Raw genomic sequence first — 19,011 nt, forward strand, 5'->3', positions numbered from 1 at the left:
TCCCCCTCTTTCTGGCCAAACTCCTGGAGTTACTACAGGGAGCTTGTGCTCAGCACCCTACCACAGCCTGAGCCTTGGAGGACATGGGCTCCCAGGTGCACCCAGAGAGGCTGGGTAGAGAGAGGGAGGGAATAGTCTTCAGCTCCAACTCCCAAACCCTAAGCCTTTTCTTCCCTCTAGGCCAGAGGACCCCACCTGGAGCCCTATGAGCCAAGGGGAAGAGGTAAGAGGAGGAAAGTAAGGTAAGATCTTAAGTCTCTGAGCTCTTGCCCCACCTGCCCCCATTCTCACTGTCCTTTAGATACTCCCTCTTCTCTCTTCTTCCAGGAAGGGACAGAGAAGTACACAGGTGTTCTCTAACCTCATCCCTATCCCTTGAGGACAGGGAGGGTCCTGTGGCTCACATCCCTACATCCCTGGCTACAGATAATTACCACTTGAAGAACTTTGCTTTTTTTTTTTTTTTTTCCTGAGACGGAGTCTCGCTCTGTCGCTCAGGCTGGAGTGCAGTGGCGCGATCTCGGCTCACTGCAAGCTCCGCCTCCCGGGTTCACGCCATTCTCTTGCCTCAGCCTCCTAAGTAGCTGGGACTACAGGCGCCCGCCACTGCGTCCGGCTAATTTTTTTGTATTTTTAGTAGAGATGGGGTTTCACTGTGGTCTCGATCTCGTGACCTTGTGATCTGCCCGCCTCGGCCTCCCAAAGTGCTGGGATTACAGGCGTGAGCCACCGCGCCCGGCCTGCTTTTTTTTTTTTCTTTTTGAGGCAGAGTCTTACTCTGTTGTCCAGGCTACAGTGCAGTGGCGCGGTCCTGAGTAACTGGGATTACTGGCATGCGCCCCTACACCTGGGTAATTTTTGTATTTTTAGTGAAGATGGGGTTTCACAATGTTGGTCAGTTTGGTCTCGAACGCCTGACCCTGTGATCTGCCCGCCTCAGCCTCCCAAAGTGCTGGGATTACAGATGTGAGCCACCGCGCCCAGACCACCACTTGGAAAACTTTCAAGTAATACTGATGGCCAGACCCCAGCCCAGATAATTTGATAACTGGTCTCTGGTGGAGCCCGAGCATCTATATTATTATTGTTATTTAGAGACAGGGTTTCGCTATGCCACACAGGCTGGACTCGGCATCTATCCATATATTTTTTTGAGACAGGGTCACACTCTGTCGCCCAGGCTGGAGTGCAGTGGCATGATCAAAACTCATTGCAGCCGGGCGCGGTGGCTCAAGCCTGTAATCCCAGCACTTTGGGAGGCCGAGGCGGGCGGATCACAAGGTCAGGAGATCGAGACCACAGTGAAACCCCGTCTCTACTAAAAATACAAAAAATCAGCCGGGCGCGGTGGCGGGCGCCTGTAGTCCCAGCTACTCAGGAGGCTGAGGCAGGAGAATGGCGGGAACCCGGGAGGCGGAGCTTGCAGTGAGCCGAGATCACGCCACTGCACTCCAGCCTGGGCAACAGCGTGAGACTCCGTCTCAAAAAAAAAAAAAAAAAAACAAAAAAAAAAAAACAACTCATTGCAGGCTTGATCTCTCAGGCTCAAGTGACTCTCCCACCTCAACTCCCCAAGTAGCTAGGGCTATAGGTGCATGCCACCATACTCAGCTAATTTTTGTATTTTTTTGTAGAGATGGGGTTACCCTTTATTGCCCAGGCTAATCTTTTTTTTTTTTTTTTTTTTTTTTTTTTGAGGCGGAGTCTCGCTCTGTCTGTCACCTAGGCTGGAGTGCAGCGGCCCCATCTCGGCTCACTGCAAGCTCCGCCTCCCGGGTTCACGCCATTCTCCTGCCTCAGCCTCCCAAGTAGCTGGGACTACAGGCGCCCGCCAACACGCCCGGCTAATTTCTTGTATTTTTAGTAGAGACGGGGTTTCACTGTATTAACCAGGATGGTCTCTATCTCCTGACCTCGTGATCCGCCCGCCTCGGCCTCCCAAAGTGCTGGGATTACAGGTGTGAGCCACCACACCCGGCCACACCAAGCTAATGTTAAACTCCTGGGCTCAAGTGATCCTCCCCCCTCAGCCTCCCAAAGTGCTGGCATTATAGGCATGAGCCACCACACCTGACCTTTTTTTGTTTTTTTGTTTTTTTTTGAGACAGAGTCTCCTCTCTTACCCGGGCTGGAGTGCACTGGCTAGCGGACTGGATGGCCACATTTCCATCACCCCAAAGCATTCCTTATCTCCCTTCCCAGTCAATTTCCATCTCCCTCTCCAGCCCCAGACATCCACTAATCTGCATTGTCTGCATTGGTTTTGCTTGCTCTGGAGTTTCATATGAATGGAATCATGCTGGATATCTCCTTTCACTCAGCTTCTTTTTAGTAGAGATGGGGTTTCACCGTGTTGGCCAGGCTGGTCTCGAACTCCTGACTTTGTGATCCACCCGCCTTGGCCTCTCAAAGTGCTGGGATTACTGGCGTGAGCCACCGCTCCCGGCCCTAATTTGTGTATGTTTCCAGTTTAGGGCAACTCTTTCTTTCTAAAATCTTCTGAAGTATTGTGATGTGCTACCAGAGTTGAGTTCAGAACCGTGGAGCCACCAAGGAAGAAACTTCCATAGGGGGGAAATGACTGTACCCTCTCTTTTCTGCAGGGAATGCCTTTCTGCAGCAGTGTCAGCAGTGATTTTATTGTAGAATCCTATTTTCTTTTCTTCTTTTATTTTTTATTTTTTTGAGATGGAGTCTTGCTCTGTTGCCCAGGCTGGAGCCATCTTTGTTCACGGCAACCTCCACCTACCGGGTTCAAGAGATTCTCCTGCCTCAGCCTCCTGAGTAGCTGGGATTACAGGTGTGTGCCACCACACCACCTGGCTACTATTTGTATTTTTTTAGTAGAGACAGGGTTTTACCATGTTGGCCAGGCTGGTCTTGAACTCCTGACCTCAGGTGATCTGCCTGCCTTGGTCTCCCAAAGTGCTGGGATTACAGGCGTGAGCCACCGGGCCTGGCCGAGAATCCTATTTTCAAGAACTGCTATTTATTTATTTATTTTTTTTTTTTTTTTTTTTTTTTTTTTTTTTTTTTTTTGAGACGGAGTCTCGCTCTGCCGCCCAGGCTGGAGTGCAGTGGCCGGATCTCAGCTCACTGCAAGCTCCGCCCCCGGGTTCCCGCCATTCTCCTGCCTCAGCCTCCCGAGGAGCTGGGACTACAGACGCCCGCCACCGCGCCCGGCTCGTTTTTTTGTATTTTTAGTAGAGACGGGGTTTCACCGTGTTAGCCAGGATGGTCTCGATCTCCTAACCTCGTGATCCGCCCGTCGGCCTCCCAAAGTGCTGGGATTACAGGCGTGAGCCACCGGGCCTGGCCGAGAATCCTATTTTCAAGAACTGCTATTTAAAGAACCAAGCTTAAGGAAGAGGAAACACCTTTCTATAGAGTGCTCGGCCCCTCCCCAATCTATCTGGGACTCAATTTGGTTTTGCTGGATTGGGGTGTGTGTGCTTTTGGGGAGAAACACGCACCTGCAGGTATATTCACTGCCTGCTTCCATCATAACTGCACCCCAATCCCCAGTAACTAAGTAGGTATATATTAAGCTTAGGTAAATTGAATCCAGGTGTGTCATACTTATGTGAGAAATTTTACCAGTATGTCCTGAGGCTTCTATTTTTTTTTTTTTTTGAGACAGAGTCTTGCTTTGTCACCCAGGCTGGAGTGCAGTGGCACGGTCTCGGCTCACTATAACCTCCACCTCCCTGGTTCAAGCAATTCCCCTGCCTCAGCCTCCTGAGTAGTTAGAATTACAGGCGCATGCCACCACGCACGGCTTTTTCGTATTTTTAGTAGAGACGGAGTTTCACCATGTTGGCCGGACTGGTTTTGAACTCTTGACCTCAGGCAATCCGCCCGCCTCGGCCTCCCAACATGCTGAGATTACAGGCATGAGCCACCGCGCCCGACATAGGCTTCTGATTTTTAAAATTTCCCCTATCAGGTTAATTTTTTAATATTTGTTTTAATTTTTTTTTTTTTAAGAGACAGGGTCTCTATCACCCAGTCTGGAGTGCAGTGGTGCAGTCATAGCTCACTGAAGCCTCAACCTGGGTTCAAGTGATCCTCCTACCTTAGCCTTTGGAGTAGCAGGGACCACAGGTACAAGCCACCACACCACATTAAAAAAAAAACCCACACAAAAATTGGATACATGGGGTCTCAATTTGTTGCCCAGGCTGGTCTCAAATTCCTGGCTTCACGTGATCCTCCCGCCTCAGACTCCCAAAGCGCTGGGATTACAGGGGAAGGTTCATTTTTCATCTCTCCATTACACCTGTCCACTCTGCCACCACTCGTCAGCTGTTATTACTAATAGATAAATTAGGCTTTAAATGAACTTAGGAAGCCTGGAAAGAGAAATAGGGACTTAGGCCGGGCGCGGCAGGTCACGCCTGTGATCTCAGCACTTTGGAAGGACTTGGCCAGAGGATAGCTTTTGAGTTTGAGTTTGAGGAGTTTGAGATCAGGCCGGGCAACAGCCCGACTCCACAAAAAAAAAAAAAAAAAAAAAAAGAAAAGAAAAACAAGGGCTTTCACGGTCACTCAGACTTGGCGAGGACGCTTGGGTCTGACGCTTTCCACTGAGTTTATTTTTCTGAGCTTCAGCGTTCTCTCCAACATGGGATGCTTTAGAGGGCCTAGGAGATTAAGCCTGGTTTCTTTAATAGTTTGCTATTCGCTGATTCCCGGCCTCCTCGCGGCTTGGCCTACCGCGCTAGTGTTCTGGACTAACGAACAAACGGCTCACTCAATTCAAACACGAGTCCCAGCCTGGAAAAGGCCGAGTCGGCGGTTAAAAAAAAAAAACCTTTCCCCTCCCGACCCTCCGCAGATGTCGCCCCCTCACTCCGCCTAGGCTAGCCCTGCCTCTCTCAAGATGGCGACCTGGAAGTGCGTCGCCCGGGCCAGCCCCGGAAATCTCGTGTTAGGCGAGGCCAACGGATAGGTTCTCGCGAGAGGACCCGTCAGCCCCAGCCGGGCGTCGTGCGAACAGCAGCTGGTACCAAAGGCGGAGGTGGAGCCCGAGCGGTAAGTGCGTGTGCAGAGGTGGCAGTTCCGGGGGCCGCCGGAGGCCGAGGAGGTGTAGAGAACAGATTTGGAAACTGGGGAGGTCTAGCATGTGGCGTAGGAGGGGGTCCGCACTCCAGTTCGCAATTGCCAAAACAAGCCTGCCGGAAGCGCGCTAAGGGGTTTTCTTCTCCCAGGGAACCAGCGGGGAAACTGAGGCTCGGGGTGGCGAGCAGGACTGTGGGACGCGCTGAGGCTGCTGTCTTTCCCAGCAGCAGCGGAAGATGTCGGACAGCGAGGACAGCAACTTTTCCGAGGAGGAGGACAGCGAGCGCAGCAGTGACGGCGAGGAGGCCGAGGTCTGTGGCTGGGGCGCCGGGGGAGACATTGCACCTGGGGGCAGGACTCCGGGTAGAAAGCCCACTGTGGGAGGCTCGAGGGGTTCACAGCGGACTCTGGCTTCTGGGAACTCCCAGATTATCGCAAGAGATAGAGAATTAGGCAAGTCGAAGACAAGTAAGGGGACAGGTTCTGGAGGCGAGAAATGTGTTAGGTCCAGTGAGATAACAGGTGATGTTTTTGAAGTTTACTCTGTGTGCATATAGTAAGCACTTAGCATTAGTTGTTTTTTTTTTGGTTACGTCTAGTCATTCCAGAAATTTATTTGTAGTGCCCACTACGTACCAGGTGCAATTCTTTGTCTTTGGGGTACACCAGTAAACAAAGCAGATTTTAAAAATGTCTGCCTTCGGGAATGTAAATAAACATAGCCAAGGAATGGACTATATAGTAAGCTAGAAGGTACTCTGGAGAAAAGGAGAACAGAAAAGGGGAATGGAGAGTCCTGGTTGCACTTGCAATAGGGTCATCAGCATGACTTGTTGGAGGTGAGGGAGTGTGTCGTGGTTAGCTGGAAGTGGAGTATTCCAGTGAGGGGGACCAGCAGGTACAAAGATGGAAATGTGTCTGCCGTGTTCAAGGATTAACGAGGATTTGAGAGGCCAAGCTGGGAGGTTCACTTGAGCCCAGAAGTTCGAGGGCAATCTGGGCAACATAGTGGGGCCCTGCCTCTACAAAAATATAAAAAAATTAGCTGAGGCCGGTCTTGGTGGCTCACACCTGTAATCTCAGCACTTTGGGAGGCCAAGGCAGTGGATCACATGAGGTCAGGAGTTCAAGACCAGTCTGGCCAACATGGTGAAACCCTGTCTCTACTAAAAATACAAAAAAATTAGCTGGGTTTGGTGCCGCCCACCTGTAATCCCAGCTGCACAGGAGGCTGAGGCTGAGAATCGCTTGAACCAGGGAGATGGAGATTGTGGTGAGCTGAGATCGCGCCACTGCACTGCTGCCTGGGCGACAGAGCAAGACTCTGTCTTACAAAAATATTAGCTGAGCTTGGTGGCACGCTCCTGTAGTCCCAGTTACTTGGGAGGCCGAGGTGGGAAGATCACTTGAGCCATAAGGTGAAGGTGCAGTGAGCTGTGATGGTACCACTGCACTGCAGCCTGAGTGACAGAGTGAGACTTTGTCTCCCCACCACCGCCTAAAAAAAGGGGGTCCAGTTTGGTTGGATCAGAGTGAGTGCAACAAAGAATTTATGGGAGCCAGGTCATATAGGATCTTGAAAGCTGTGGTAAGGAATTTGGTTTTAACTGAGTAAAATGAAACCTCGAAAAAGTTTGAGCAAGTGAAGATATGATCTAATGTTTTGAAAGGATCACTCTGGCTTTGGGTCTCTTGAGTACCTCTGTTCCGGGAACCAAAACCCAACATTTCCTGGGGCATTTCTGATTTCAAATGTTCTTTTATTTGCCATTATTCTTTTTTTTTTTTTTTTGAGACAGCATCTCCATAGGTTGGCACAGGCTGGAGTGCATTGTCATGATCTCGGCCCACTGCAACCTCAGCCTCCCAAGTAGCTGGGATTACAGGCATCCACCACCACATCAGGCTAATTTTTGTATTTTTAGTAGAAACGAGGTTTCCCCATGTTGGCCAGGCTGGTTTTGAACTCCTGACCTCAGGTGATCCACCCTCCTTGGCCTCCCAGAGTGCTAGATTACAGGCGTGAGCCACTGCACCAAGCCCAGTATCCTCCTTTTAAACTTATTTTAGTTTTATTCGTTCGTTGAACAAATCAGTATTTCCATCTACTACTGTGTTCCACTTACTTCCCAGGTGTCTGGTAGGAAATCTTTACTTTTTTGGAGTTGACATTTAGTAGGCAGCAATCATAAACTAGTAAATAGGTGACAGGGTGATTATAGATCTCTTGTTTGATGCACAGAAACTTCAATTGGCTTTTTAAATAAGTTGCCAATGCTTGTGAGGGAGATTTATCATAAAGATTAAGATTTCTTGCTTTTTCTGGGAAAGTGGAAGGAGCTGGCACGCTGGGACCCAGGGTTGTTCTGCAGAGCAGCCGTTTGCTTGATGAGTGGCTGTCCTACTTACAGCTGGGAATTTTCTCCAGTTCCCAGGATATGTTAGTTGCCATTTATCATCTTGCTTGCCTCGTGGCAGAGTGAAGAAAAGGAAGAGATTTCACGTGGCTGTGTTCTGGAAATTGTTTGGTAGATGGAGAGTGCCATGTGTTTTGGGTGATTTGTCCCACTCATTTATGTTGCCTGCTTATCCTATGTGGACATTTGATTGCCAGTCTTTGTTGTGCCCTTTGGGGAGGTGCCTGGTAGTGAATAGTTGGAGAAATTGGGATGCTGTGGTGGGGGAGGGATGAGTGGGGGAGTGACAGGGAGGGCCTTTTCTCTAAGCTGTAGCACTGGATTCTTGGTCTCTGATTCATGGCTTGGAGACACTGCTTGTTGGTTAAAGTCTGGTGGAAATGAGACCAAGATCCCCAGTTCCATTTCCTGTCTGGGACATTCTCGTTTGCGCTGTACTAGTCTAATTTCCCCAGCACTACACCATACTTGACTCCTCCCTGCTGGCTCCTCTTCAGTTACCAGGTGAGGCAGGAGGGCAGTGTGAGGCCTGTCCCCACCGCCAGGAACAGGATTGGATGACCTTTTCAGACAGCCAAATGGTGACATAGTCCTTGCAGGACAGGGTTCTGTGGCTAGACAGGTAGGGATGGATGGCAAAAAATGAGCTACTTTTGAAGGGAGCTGCTGGTTCACCCATCACAGCTACAGTAACTTGTTCATTTATTTCAACAAATGTTCCTTGACTTGTCATGTTGGGGTCATAGCCTCCCTTACGGAGATCTCAGTCTCAGGGCAGAGAGAGTTTTATAGATACACAGTTACTGCAGGGGATGTTGAGGACAGTAAGAGCACATCCAAGCCCTGAGGTGATGCAGAGAGTGGCGGGGACTCTCTCCACTGGGAGGGAGGAGCCAGGTTTGTAAAGAGGCTTCTCTGGGACCTGGCAGAGGGGGACTGATGACAAGGTTCCTAGAAATCAGCCTGTGGTCCTGTCATAGTTTGGGTTGTTAAAACGCGCTTCATTGTGGGCTAGTCAAGATTATGTGTTAAGCAAATATTTCTGAAGTCTTCTGTGCTTGGCCCTGGGCTGGGTGATGTTGGGGGACCCAGCGGTGCCTGAGATGAACTGGACCCTACTATTGGGAGGCTCACGGTGGTCAGGGCTGTGATGGAGGGAGCACAGAGAATTGTGAGCGTAGAGGATGTGCCTGACTCTGCTCGGGGGAGAGGGGGCGGGGGTGGCTGCCTGCAGGAGGAAGGTTGGTTTTTTTTTTTTTTTGAGATGATGTCTTGCTCTGTCACCCAGGCTGGAGTGCAGTGGTGTGATCTCGGCTCACTGCAGCCTCTACCTCATGGTTAAGCAATTCTCCTCTCTCAGCTTCCTGAGTAGCTGGGATTACAGGGGTACGCCACCACACCTGGCTAATTTTTATATTTTTGGTAGAGATGGAGTTTCACCATGTTGGCCAAGCTGGTCTTGGAACTCCTGACCTCAAGTGATTGCCTGCCTCAGCTTCCCAAAGTGCTGGGATTATAGGCATGAGCCATCTTGCTCAGCCCTTTTTTTTTTTTTTTTTTTGGGACAGGGTCTCACTTTGCACCCATGCTGGGGTGCAGTGGTATGGTCTCGACTCACTGCAACCTCAACCTCCTGAGGAACAAGCAATCCTCCTACTTCAGCCTCTCAATGAGCTGGGACAACAAGAATCTGCCACCATGCCTGGTTAAGTTTTGTATTTTTGGTAGAGACAGGGCTTTGTCAGATTGTCCAGGCTGGTCTCAAACTCCTGGGCTCAAGTGATCCTCCTACCTTGGCCTCCCAAAGTGTTGGGATTACAGGTGTAAGCCACCATGCCCAGCTAGGGAGGGAGTATTTTAGTTGAAGTATTAATGGGGGGCACACTTTTTTTTTTTTTTGGAGATGAAGTCTCGCTCTGTCTCCCACGCTGGAGTGTAGTGGCACAGTCTTGGCTCACTGCAACCTCTGCCTTCCGGGTTTAAGTGATTCTCCTGCCTCAGCCTCCTGAGTAGCTGGGATTACAGGCACGTGCCACTGCACCCAGCCCCAGAGGAGACTTTTTTTTTTTTTTTTTTTTTTGAGACGGAGTCTCGCTCTGTCACCCAGGCTGGAGTGCAGTGGCCGGATCTCAGCTCACTGCAAGCTCCGCCTCCCGGGTTCACGCCATTCTCCTGCCTCAGCCTCCCGAGTAGCTGGGACTACAGGCGCCCGCCGCCTCGCCCGGCTAGTTTTTTGTATTTCTTAATAGAGACGGGGTTTCACCGTGTTAGCCAGGATGGTCTCGATCTCCTGACCTCGTGATCCGCCCGTCTCGGCCTCCCAAAGTGCTGGGATTACAGGCTTGAGCCACCGCGCCCGGCCAGAGGACACTTTTTATACAAAGAACCAGCATGGATGATGGCCAGCACTGAGAGAGCATGGTCCAAGTAGTTGAGTGCAGCTGAGGCCTGGTGATGGGGAGGCAGTCCTGAAGGGTGGGAAATGGGGAGAGGCAGCAGGCAGAGCATGTGCTTCTAGTCCAGGCTGGCTGAAGCTGGGCAGGGGACCAAATGGTCAGGTTCATGTTGGTGGTGGTGGTGGTGGTGGTCTTGAGATGGAGTCTTGCTCTGTCGCCCAGGCTGGAGTGCAGTGGCGCGATCTTGGCTCACTGCAAGCTCCGCCTCCTGGGTTCACGCCATTCTTCTGCTTCGGCCTCCCAAGTAGCTGGGACTACAGGAGCCCGCCACCATGCCCGGCTAATTTTTTTGTATTTTTAGTAGAGACGGGTTTCATCGTGTTAGCCAGGTTGGTCTCAATCTCCTGACGTCGTGATCCGCCCGCCTCGGCCTCCCAAAGTGCTGGGATTACAGGCTTGAGCCACCGCGCCTGGCAGGTTCATGTTTTAGATCACAGTTTTCCAAGACTGTACCGTATATTCTAGGTTGGAGATGATGAGAGGTGCTTTTAGGTGGAATAAAGACAAGACCTTAAGCTACATTGAATCATTTAGTAAGAATATTTCCTTTTCAGTTGTGTGTCTTGTCTTGATTGGGTCATGAGAAAATTTCATTTTAGTGCTTCTGGGTCTTGAACGCCTCTGGGTGGGAGAATAGGCCTTAGGCTTAGAGCTTAGAGCCTGCAGCAGGCAACAGTATCTTGCTGGGTCCTAATAACATTGTTTTGCTTTTATCTTTATAGTTACCTTGTATTTATGACAAACCTTCAAAAAGTTTTAAAATTTGAAACATTGCATAACATAGAAATGTTAAGAACGTGAATGGATTTGAAGAAAATACACATTGAATGTTATCCAAAATGCTTGGGACAAGAAGTGTTTCAGATTTTGGATTTTTTTTTTTTTTTTGATTTTGTAATATTTACACTGGAGCATTCCCTAATCCGAAAATCCAGAATGCTCCAGTGAACATTTACTTTGAACATGACCTTTTTTTTTTTTGAGACAGAGTCTCACTGTGTCACCCAGGTTGGAGTGCAGTGGTGTGATCTTGGCTCACTGCAACCTGTGCCTCCCAGATTCAAACAATTCTTCTGCCTTAGCCTCCCAAGTGGTTGGGACTACAGATGCGCCACCATGCCCGGCTAATTTTTTTTTATTTTTATTTTTAGTAGAGATGGGGCTTCATTACGTTAGCCAGCCTGATCTTGAACTCCTAACCTCAAGTGAGCTGCGTGAGCCACCGCATGCGGCCTGAGTATGACCTTTGAGCATTATGTCAGTGCTGAAAAAGTTTCAGATTTTGAAGCCTCTCAGATTTCAGTTTTTTTGTTTGTTTTTTTGACAGCATCTCGGTCCATTGACCAGGCTGGAGTGCAGTGGCACAATCTCGGCTCAGTGCAACTTTCACCTCCCAGTTTCAAGTGATTCTCCTGCCTCAGCCTCCTGAGTAGCTGGGATTACAGGTGCCCACCGCCACGCAGGGCTAGCTTTTGTATTTTTAGTAGAGACGGGGTTTCACCATGTTGACGAAGCTGGTCTTGAACTCCTGATGTCAGGTGATCCACCCGCCTCAGCCTCCTAAAGTGCTGGGATTACAGGCGTGAGCCACTGTGCCTGACCAGATTTCAGATTTTTTGGATTAGAAATACTCAACCTGGTTGGGCGTGGTAGCTTACTCCCAAAATCCCAGCACTTTGGAAGGCTGAGGCGGGCAGATCATGAGGTCAGGTGATCGAGACCATACTGGCTAACATGATGGAGCCCTGTCTCTACTAAAAAATACAACAAAAATTAGCCGGGCCTGGTGGTGTGTTCCTGTCGTCCCAGCTACTGGGGAGGCTGAGGCAGGAGAATGGCATGAACCCTGGAGGTGGAGATTGTAGTGGGACGAGATCGCGCCACTGCACTCCAGCCAGGGCAACAGAGCGAGACACCATCACACACACAAAAAAAGAAATGCTCAGCCGGGCACGGTGGCTCAAGCCTGTAATCCCAGCACTTTGGGAGGCTGAGACGGGTGGATCACAAGGTCAGGAGATCGAGACCATCCTGCCTAACACGGTGAAATCCCGTCTCTACTAAAAAATACAGAAAACTAGCCGGGCGAGGTGGTGGGCGCCTGTAGTCCCAGCTACTCGGGAGGCTGAGGCAGGAGGATGGAGTAAACCTGGGAGGCGGAGCTTGCAGTGAGCTGAGATCCAGCCACTGCACTCCAGCCTGGGCGACAGAGCGAGACTCCGTCTCAAAAAAAAAAAAAAAGAAATGCTCAACCTGTATTAGGTAAATAGATTGTAGTAATGACATGGAAGAAGTTGTGAAGTTAATGAGTTAAAGATTGAAGTTCGGTATGCATCCATTAATGTTGTTGCTGGTATGGAAAGAGGGATTAGAGGCCAGGAGAGTAGGGAGGAGGCTGGGGTAAGGATCCAGGGGTTAGAGGGCAGTGTCGTGGCCTAGGCTCAGATGTATGGGGCTGGGGGGAAAGGATGGGTTGGAGAAATGATGTTCACAGGCAGAAAGGATGAGGATTTGGTGCCTGTCGGTAATTGGAGGAGGCCAGCACAGGTCTAGGGGAAGACGTTGAGGTCAGTTTGGGACACAGTGGGTATGAAAGGGCTCAGAGGACATCTGGGGGAGGCATCCAGGATGCTGCTGGTGCATGGAGGTCTTGAATTCTGGAAAAAGGTGGGAGTCTAGAGACAGATGAGGGTGTCGTCTGTAGAGACAGGAACTGGGGTCATGGAAGGTAAAATGTCCTGGGAGAGAGTGCATGGAGGGAGAACAAAGTGGCCCTGGACTGAGCCCTGGTAATTGATGTCAGACTTGAAGGGGTTAATAGTAAGAGGAGCTTGAAGAGGAGCCGTTGGAGTTTTGAGAAAAACCAGGAGAGCATGCATGGTACAGCAGAAGCCAAGAGAGGAACATTTCTCCAGGGAGGGCATGGTTGGAGTGCCAGACGCTACTGGGATGGTAGGGAATACAGAATGGCCACAGAATTAGCAACAGGGCTGGCCAGTGATCTTGGTGAGCAGTGTGGACTAGAAACAGAGATGGGAGTCACTGTCACAGAGATGTCCCCCACCACCAAGGGAGAGGACAAGTTGGCCTTGGGGAGTTGTCGAATGGGAAGAGATGGGCTGGTTGCTGTGGCTAACACCTGTAATCCCAGCACTTTGGGAGGCAGAGGCGAGTGGATCACCTGAGGTCAGGAGTTCAGGACCAGCCTGGCCAACATGGTGAAGCCCTGTCTCTACTAAAAAAATACAAAACTTAGCCAGGTGTGGTGGCGCATGCCTGTAATCCCAGCTACGCAGGAGGCTGAGGCAGGAGGATTGCTTGAACCCAGGAGGTGGAGGTTGCAGTGAGCTGAGATTGTGCCACGGCACTCTAGCCTGGGAGACAGAGTGGGCCTCCATCTCAAAAAAAAAAAAGAAAGGAAAAGAAATGAGGCCCAGGGACCAAGCTTCATCGAGCTATTATAGTTAAAGACCCGCTGGAAAGTGAGCAAGAAATCTAGTGCAGGGAGAAGCCCAGGTCAACTCCCAGGGTTGGTTGAGTGGCTGGGGAGATGGCAGTGCTGTTGCTGAGATAGAATGGTAACCAGAGAGTAGGCTAGAGTGAAAGGGGTGTATGCAGGGCAAAGGGGGCTGTGATTGACCGGGGCGATCTGAGGTCAGATTTAGGGTGGGGAACTTGGTTTTCGGATTTTGGGGTAGTAGAATTCTGGTGCTACAACCCTGCCTGACACCTGTAGGTAGAGGAAGAACGGCGGAGTGCGGCGGGCAGTGAGAAGGAAGAAGAGCCTGAGGAAGAAGAAGAGGAGGAAGAGGAGGAGGAATATGATGAGGAAGAGGAGGAAGAAGATGATGACCGGCCCCCCAAGAAACCCCGCCATGGAGGCTTCATTCTGGATGAGGCTGGTATGTCACAGTGCTGGGCCAGTGCTGAGCAGAGGCTGAGCTTCCACTTCTAGTTCCATTTCTTTTTTTTGAGACAGAGTTTTGCTCTTGTCACCCAGGCTGGAGTCCAATGGTGCGATCTCGGGTCACTGCAACCTCCACCTCCCAGGTTCAAGCGAGTCTCCTGCCTCGACCTCTCAAGTAGCTGGGATTATAGGCATGTGCCTTCACACCCAGCTAATTTTTTGTAGTTTTTGTAGAGACGGGGTTTCACCGTGTTAGCCAGGATGGTCTCGATATCCTGACCTCATGATCCACCCGCCTCAGCCTCCCAGAGTGCTGGGATTACAGGCGTGAGCCACCGCGCCCGGCCATATATCCATATATTTTTTTTGAGACAGAGTCTCGCTCTTGTCGCCCAGGCTGGAGTGCAATGGTGTGATCTTGGTTAACTGCAACCTCCGCCCCCTGGGTTCAAGCGATTCTCCTGCCTCAGCCTCGTGAGTACCTGGGATTACAGGCGGCTGCCACCATGCCCAGATAATTTTTGTGCTTTTAGTAGAGACGGGATTTCACCATGTTGGCTAGGCTCGTCTCGAACCAAAAAACAGAACAAAAAAACACACACAATCACAGGATCATTATGATCTTTCTTTCTTTTGAGATGGAGTCTCACTCTGTTGCCCAGGCCGGAGTGCAGTGGCGCGATCTCAGCTCACTGCAACTTCTACCTCCTGGGTTTAAGCGATTCTCCTTCCTCTGCCTCCTGAGTAGTTGGGATTACAGGCGTGTGCTACCATGCCTGGCTAATTTTTGTATTTTTATTAGAGGCAGGGTTTCACCATGTCAGTCAGGCTGGTCTGAACTCATGACCTCATGATCTGCCTGCCTCGGCCTCCCAAAGTTCTGGGATTACAGGCGTGAGCCACTGCGCCTCGCACCATTATGATCTTTTAAAATCTGACAGTGGTTTGTACTTGTCATGGAAAGCTCAAATGACTTGAAATTAGGTAACCTGAAAAGGTAGTCTGACAGATTTGGGGCCCTTCTAGCCTGGCTCCACTGTTTTCTCCATGTAGCCCTGGACAGCGTCCTATGTGTCACTGAGTCTCCTCCTCTCTCAGTGCAAGGGGGAAATAGTTCTTTCTGTTACAGCAGGGATATGGCGAGGATTTGGGGGACCATGCATATAAAGCTCGTTAAGTTGATGGCGACCTAGAATGTAATGCCTAACCTAGGAAAAGCCCTCAGAAAACAGGGTTGTTATTTGTTAAGGTTACGTAGGTCCACGTTATAACTACTTTTCTGTAAACTGCTTTTTATCGTTCCACAGTTGCAAAAGTAGAGAAACAGAGACAGCTTAGGTTAAATGACTCAAGGTGTATAAGGAAAGTTTCTGGGCCGGTGCAGTGGCTCACGCTTGTAATCCCAGCACTTTGGGAGGCCAAGGTGGAGGATTGTTTTAGCTCAGGAATTTGCATATCGCAAGACCCCATGTCTGACAACAACAACAACAACAAATTAGCCGGGCTTGGTGGCTTGCGCCTGCAGTCCCAGCTACTCAGAAGGCTGAGGTAGGAGGCTCGCTTGAGCCCAGGCGGTCGAGATTGCTGTAGGCTGTGATTGAGCCACTGCACTCCAGCCTGGCCAACAGAGTGAGACCCTGTCTCAAAAAAGAAAATTTTCTGAACGTCTTCTGACGCCTAAGTGCTCAATAAACATTAGCTGCTGTCAGTATTATCATCAATAGTATTAAAATATTTGTTTTTTTCCAATGACTGCACAGTGTTTCGTTGTGTAATGTGTTTTATTTAACCAGGCTCTTGTTGGATATTGACGTTTGTTTGTGTCACAGCACATGCAGTAATGCTGTGAACATCTTCATACATACTTAAACACATGCATACAATTTATTATCTAGACCAAAGTTCTTAACCTTTCTTGTGCTGTGGCCCCTTTTGTGGTCTGGTGAAACCCTGTTCCCTTCTCAGAACCATCTTCTGAAATGCATAAAACAAAATACATAGGATTCCATAGAGGACAATTTATTGAAATACAGTTATCAGAATATTTAAAAAGAACATTTTGGTGCATATGTTTCTTTGTTAACATATTTAGATAATAAGATTTTGTAGATAGTCTAAGAATCTAATTTTTGAGTAGCAGTGAATGTAAATGCTGCCTTGAGATACCTACAGCTGTAATGTGCTGTGAAAGAGCCAGTGACACAGCTAACATTGTGTGGTTTGTTGCCATTGTATGTAGCTGATGTAAATGCTAAATTTCAGTTCCAGATTACTGAAAATAGGAGCTGTAGTTTTTTCATCTAACGCAGGCCACCCCAGATGAAAAATCTCTGTTCTACCTGTTAAATCCCTATCAGTCAAATTCCTAGGCAAAGGTGGTGCAATTTTTTTTTTTTTTTTTTTTTTTTTTTGAGACAGAGTCTCACTCTGTCCCCCAGGCTGGAGTGCAGTGGCGCGATGGCTCACTGCAGCCTCTCCCTCCTGGGTTCAACTGATTTTCCTGCCTCAGCCTCCTGAGTAGCTGGGACTACAGGCGCATGCCACCACGCCCGTCTGATTTTTTGTATTTTTAGTAGAGACGGGGTTTCACTGTGTTAGCCAGGATGGTTTCGAACTCCTGACCTTGTGATCTGCCCGCCTTGGCCTTCCAAAGTGCTGGGATTACGAGCATGAGCCACCATGCCTGGCCGCATTTTTTTTAAAAAAGATTTTTGATATTTATGGCCAAATGTCAGTTCCTGAAAAGATAAGACTAGTTCATACGTCCATGATGATAATTAATGTGCTTGTTTTCCCTTACCTATGGGAAGAGAGATTACTTAGAACACATCCTGTGTTTTCCTGGGACTCTTTTACCTGAGAAGAAAACTAGTTTATTGTCAAAGGGACAGGAGGTGCTCTGGATGTTCCTGGAGAGCAAGAGAATGGATGCCATGCTGGGTGACAGCTGTGGGCTCCCAGGGACACCCATATGTTGGTGGTGGAAGTGTTGGTGGGCACTGCCTGTGTGGAAGGCTATGTGGCAGTGCATGTTAGCATTTAACATGCAGGAACCCTTTGACCCAGCAGTTCCTCTTTAGAATTTACTTTATGGTTAAACTTGCATGAGTGCATGAAGACATGAGAACAAAGATGCATGTTGTAGTCCTGTTCGCAGTTGTAAAATTTGGTGACCTAAATGTTTATTGATGATCAGGGCCTGGTTAAACAAATTATGGGCCATATAGCATATGAAGCTTGTGCTCCTGTGGGAGAGCTCTGAGTTTGTAGTAGTGTTGAGAAAAAAAGAAAGGTACCGAATAGTGTGTTAAAGAATTACATGTGGCTGGGTGTGGTGGCTTATGCCTGTAATCCCTGCTCTTTGGGAGGCTGAGGCGGGTGGATCATCTGAGGCCAGGAGTTCGAGACCAATCTGGCCAAGATGGGGAAACCCTGTCTCTACTAAAAATACAAAAATTAACCAGGCACAATGGTGGGCACCTGTAGTCCCAGTTGCTTGGGAGACTGAGGCAGGAGAATTGCTTGAACCTGGGAGGTGGAGGTTGCTGTGAGTTGAGATCTCTGCACTCTAGCCTGGGCGACAGAGCAAGACTTGGTCTCAAAAAAACAAACAAAAATTACGTGCAGGGAACAGTGGCAACGGGATGGATTACATGCATTTCTTTTCTTTTCTTTTTTTTTTTTGAGATGGAGTTTTGCTTTTTCACCCAGGCTGGAGTGCAGTGGTGCAATCTCAGCTCACTGCAACCTCCACCTTCTGGTTTCAAGTGATTCTTCTGCATCAGCCTCCCAAGTAGCTGGGATTACAGGTGCCTGCCACTACGCCCAACTAATTTTCGTAGTTTTAGTAGAGACAGGGTTTTGCCATGTTGGTCAGGCTGGTCTCAAACTCCTGACCTCATGATCCACCTGCTTTGGCCTCCCCAAGTACTGGGATTACAGGCGTCAACCACTGCGCCCAGCCTCTTCTTTTTTTTTTTTTTTTTAAGATGGAGTTTCTCTCACCCAGGCTGGAGTGCAGTGGCGTGATCTCAGCTCGCTGCAACTTCTGCCTCACAGATTCAAACAACTCTCCTGCCTCAGCCTCCCGAGTAGCTGGGATAGGCGTGCGCCACCACTCTTGGCTACTTTTTGTGTTTTTAGTAGAGACGGGGTTTCACCATGTTGGCCAGGCTGGTCTCAAACTCCTGACCTCAGGTGGTCCACCCATCTCAGCCTCCCAAAGTGCTGGGATTACAGGCATGAGCCATTGTACCGGGCCCTTTTTTTTTTTTAAAGACAGGATCTTACTCTGTTTCCTAGGCTGGAGTGCAGTGGCACGATCATGGCTCACTGCAGCCTCTACCTCCCAGGTTCAAGTGATCCTCCCATTTCAGCCTCCTGAGTAGCTGGGACCACAGGTGTGCACCATCAGGCCTGACTAGACTTTTTTTTTTTTTTTTTTTTTTTTTTGAGACAGAGTTTCCATCTGTCACCCAGGCTGGAGTGCAGTGGCGTGATCTTGGCTCACTGCAACCTCCACCTCCCGGGTTCAAGCATTTCTCTGCCTCAGCCTCCCGAGTAGCCGAGATTACAGGTGCCCACCACCACACCCAACTAATTTTTTGTATTTTTAGTAGAGACGCGGTTTCACCATCTTGGCCAGGCTGATCATGAGCTCCTGACCTCGTGATCCACCCGCCTCGGCCTCCCAAAGCTCTGGGGTTACAGGCGTGAGCCACCATCCGCAACCCTAACTGATTTTTTAAGTTTTTGGATTTAGGGGGTTTCACTATGTTGTCCAGGCCGGTTTCAAACTCTTGGGCTCAAGTGATCTTCCCACTTCAGCCTCCCAAAGTGTTGAGATTACAGGTGTGAGCCACCACGTCCAGCCTTACATGGACTTCATATATGTACATAGATCATCTCTAGGCAAGCAACTAGTCAGGGAGTTGCCTTTGAGAAAGGTTACTGAGATACTAGGGGTTAGAAATGGGAGGGAGACTTAATTGATACTACATTCTCTATAACATTGGAGTTTTTCATTATGTGCATGTATTAAGTTTTTAGTGTAATGTTTGATACCTACAAAGCAGTACATGCAACATAGTGAAGAGATTAAGTACATGGACCACGGAGCCAGACTGCCTCTCAGATCCCAGCTGAGTCTGTGGGCAGGTTCCTTCATCTC

The 19,011-nt window shown here is 49.3% G+C and overlaps 3 protein-coding genes across 7 annotated transcripts in view; 1 reads left to right on the forward strand and 2 right to left on the reverse strand.

Moving 5' to 3' along the window:
- The window catches only part of GMFG (glia maturation factor gamma), a 257,896-nt gene that overhangs the window by 117,490 nt on the left and 121,395 nt on the right, over nucleotides 1-19,011 (reverse strand). The window lies entirely within an intron of this gene.
- Nucleotides 1-19,011, reverse strand: part of PAF1 (PAF1 homolog, Paf1/RNA polymerase II complex component) — a 231,254-nt gene that overhangs the window by 59,245 nt on the left and 152,998 nt on the right. The gene's annotated exons all lie outside the window — the stretch shown is intronic.
- Nucleotides 1-19,011, forward strand: part of SUPT5H (SPT5 homolog, DSIF elongation factor subunit) — a 71,156-nt gene that overhangs the window by 31,503 nt on the left and 20,642 nt on the right. The window contains exons 6-8 of one of the 5 annotated variants that reach the window (XM_050768886.1): nucleotides 4,983-5,034; nucleotides 5,289-5,372; nucleotides 13,671-13,836. In XM_050768886.1, coding sequence (XP_050624843.1) covers nucleotides 4,983-5,034; nucleotides 5,289-5,372; nucleotides 13,671-13,836 — 302 coding nt within the window. Of the gene's footprint in view, nucleotides 1-4,966; nucleotides 5,087-5,210; nucleotides 5,373-13,670; nucleotides 13,837-19,011 lie in introns of those variants that run through there. The other 4 variants (XM_050768887.1, XM_050768890.1, XM_050768889.1 and 1 more) reach the window with 4 other exon arrangements.

This window comes from Macaca thibetana, chromosome 19 (genome assembly GCF_024542745.1).
Source record: "Macaca thibetana thibetana isolate TM-01 chromosome 19, ASM2454274v1, whole genome shotgun sequence".
NCBI lineage: Eukaryota > Metazoa > Chordata > Mammalia > Primates > Cercopithecidae > Macaca > Macaca thibetana.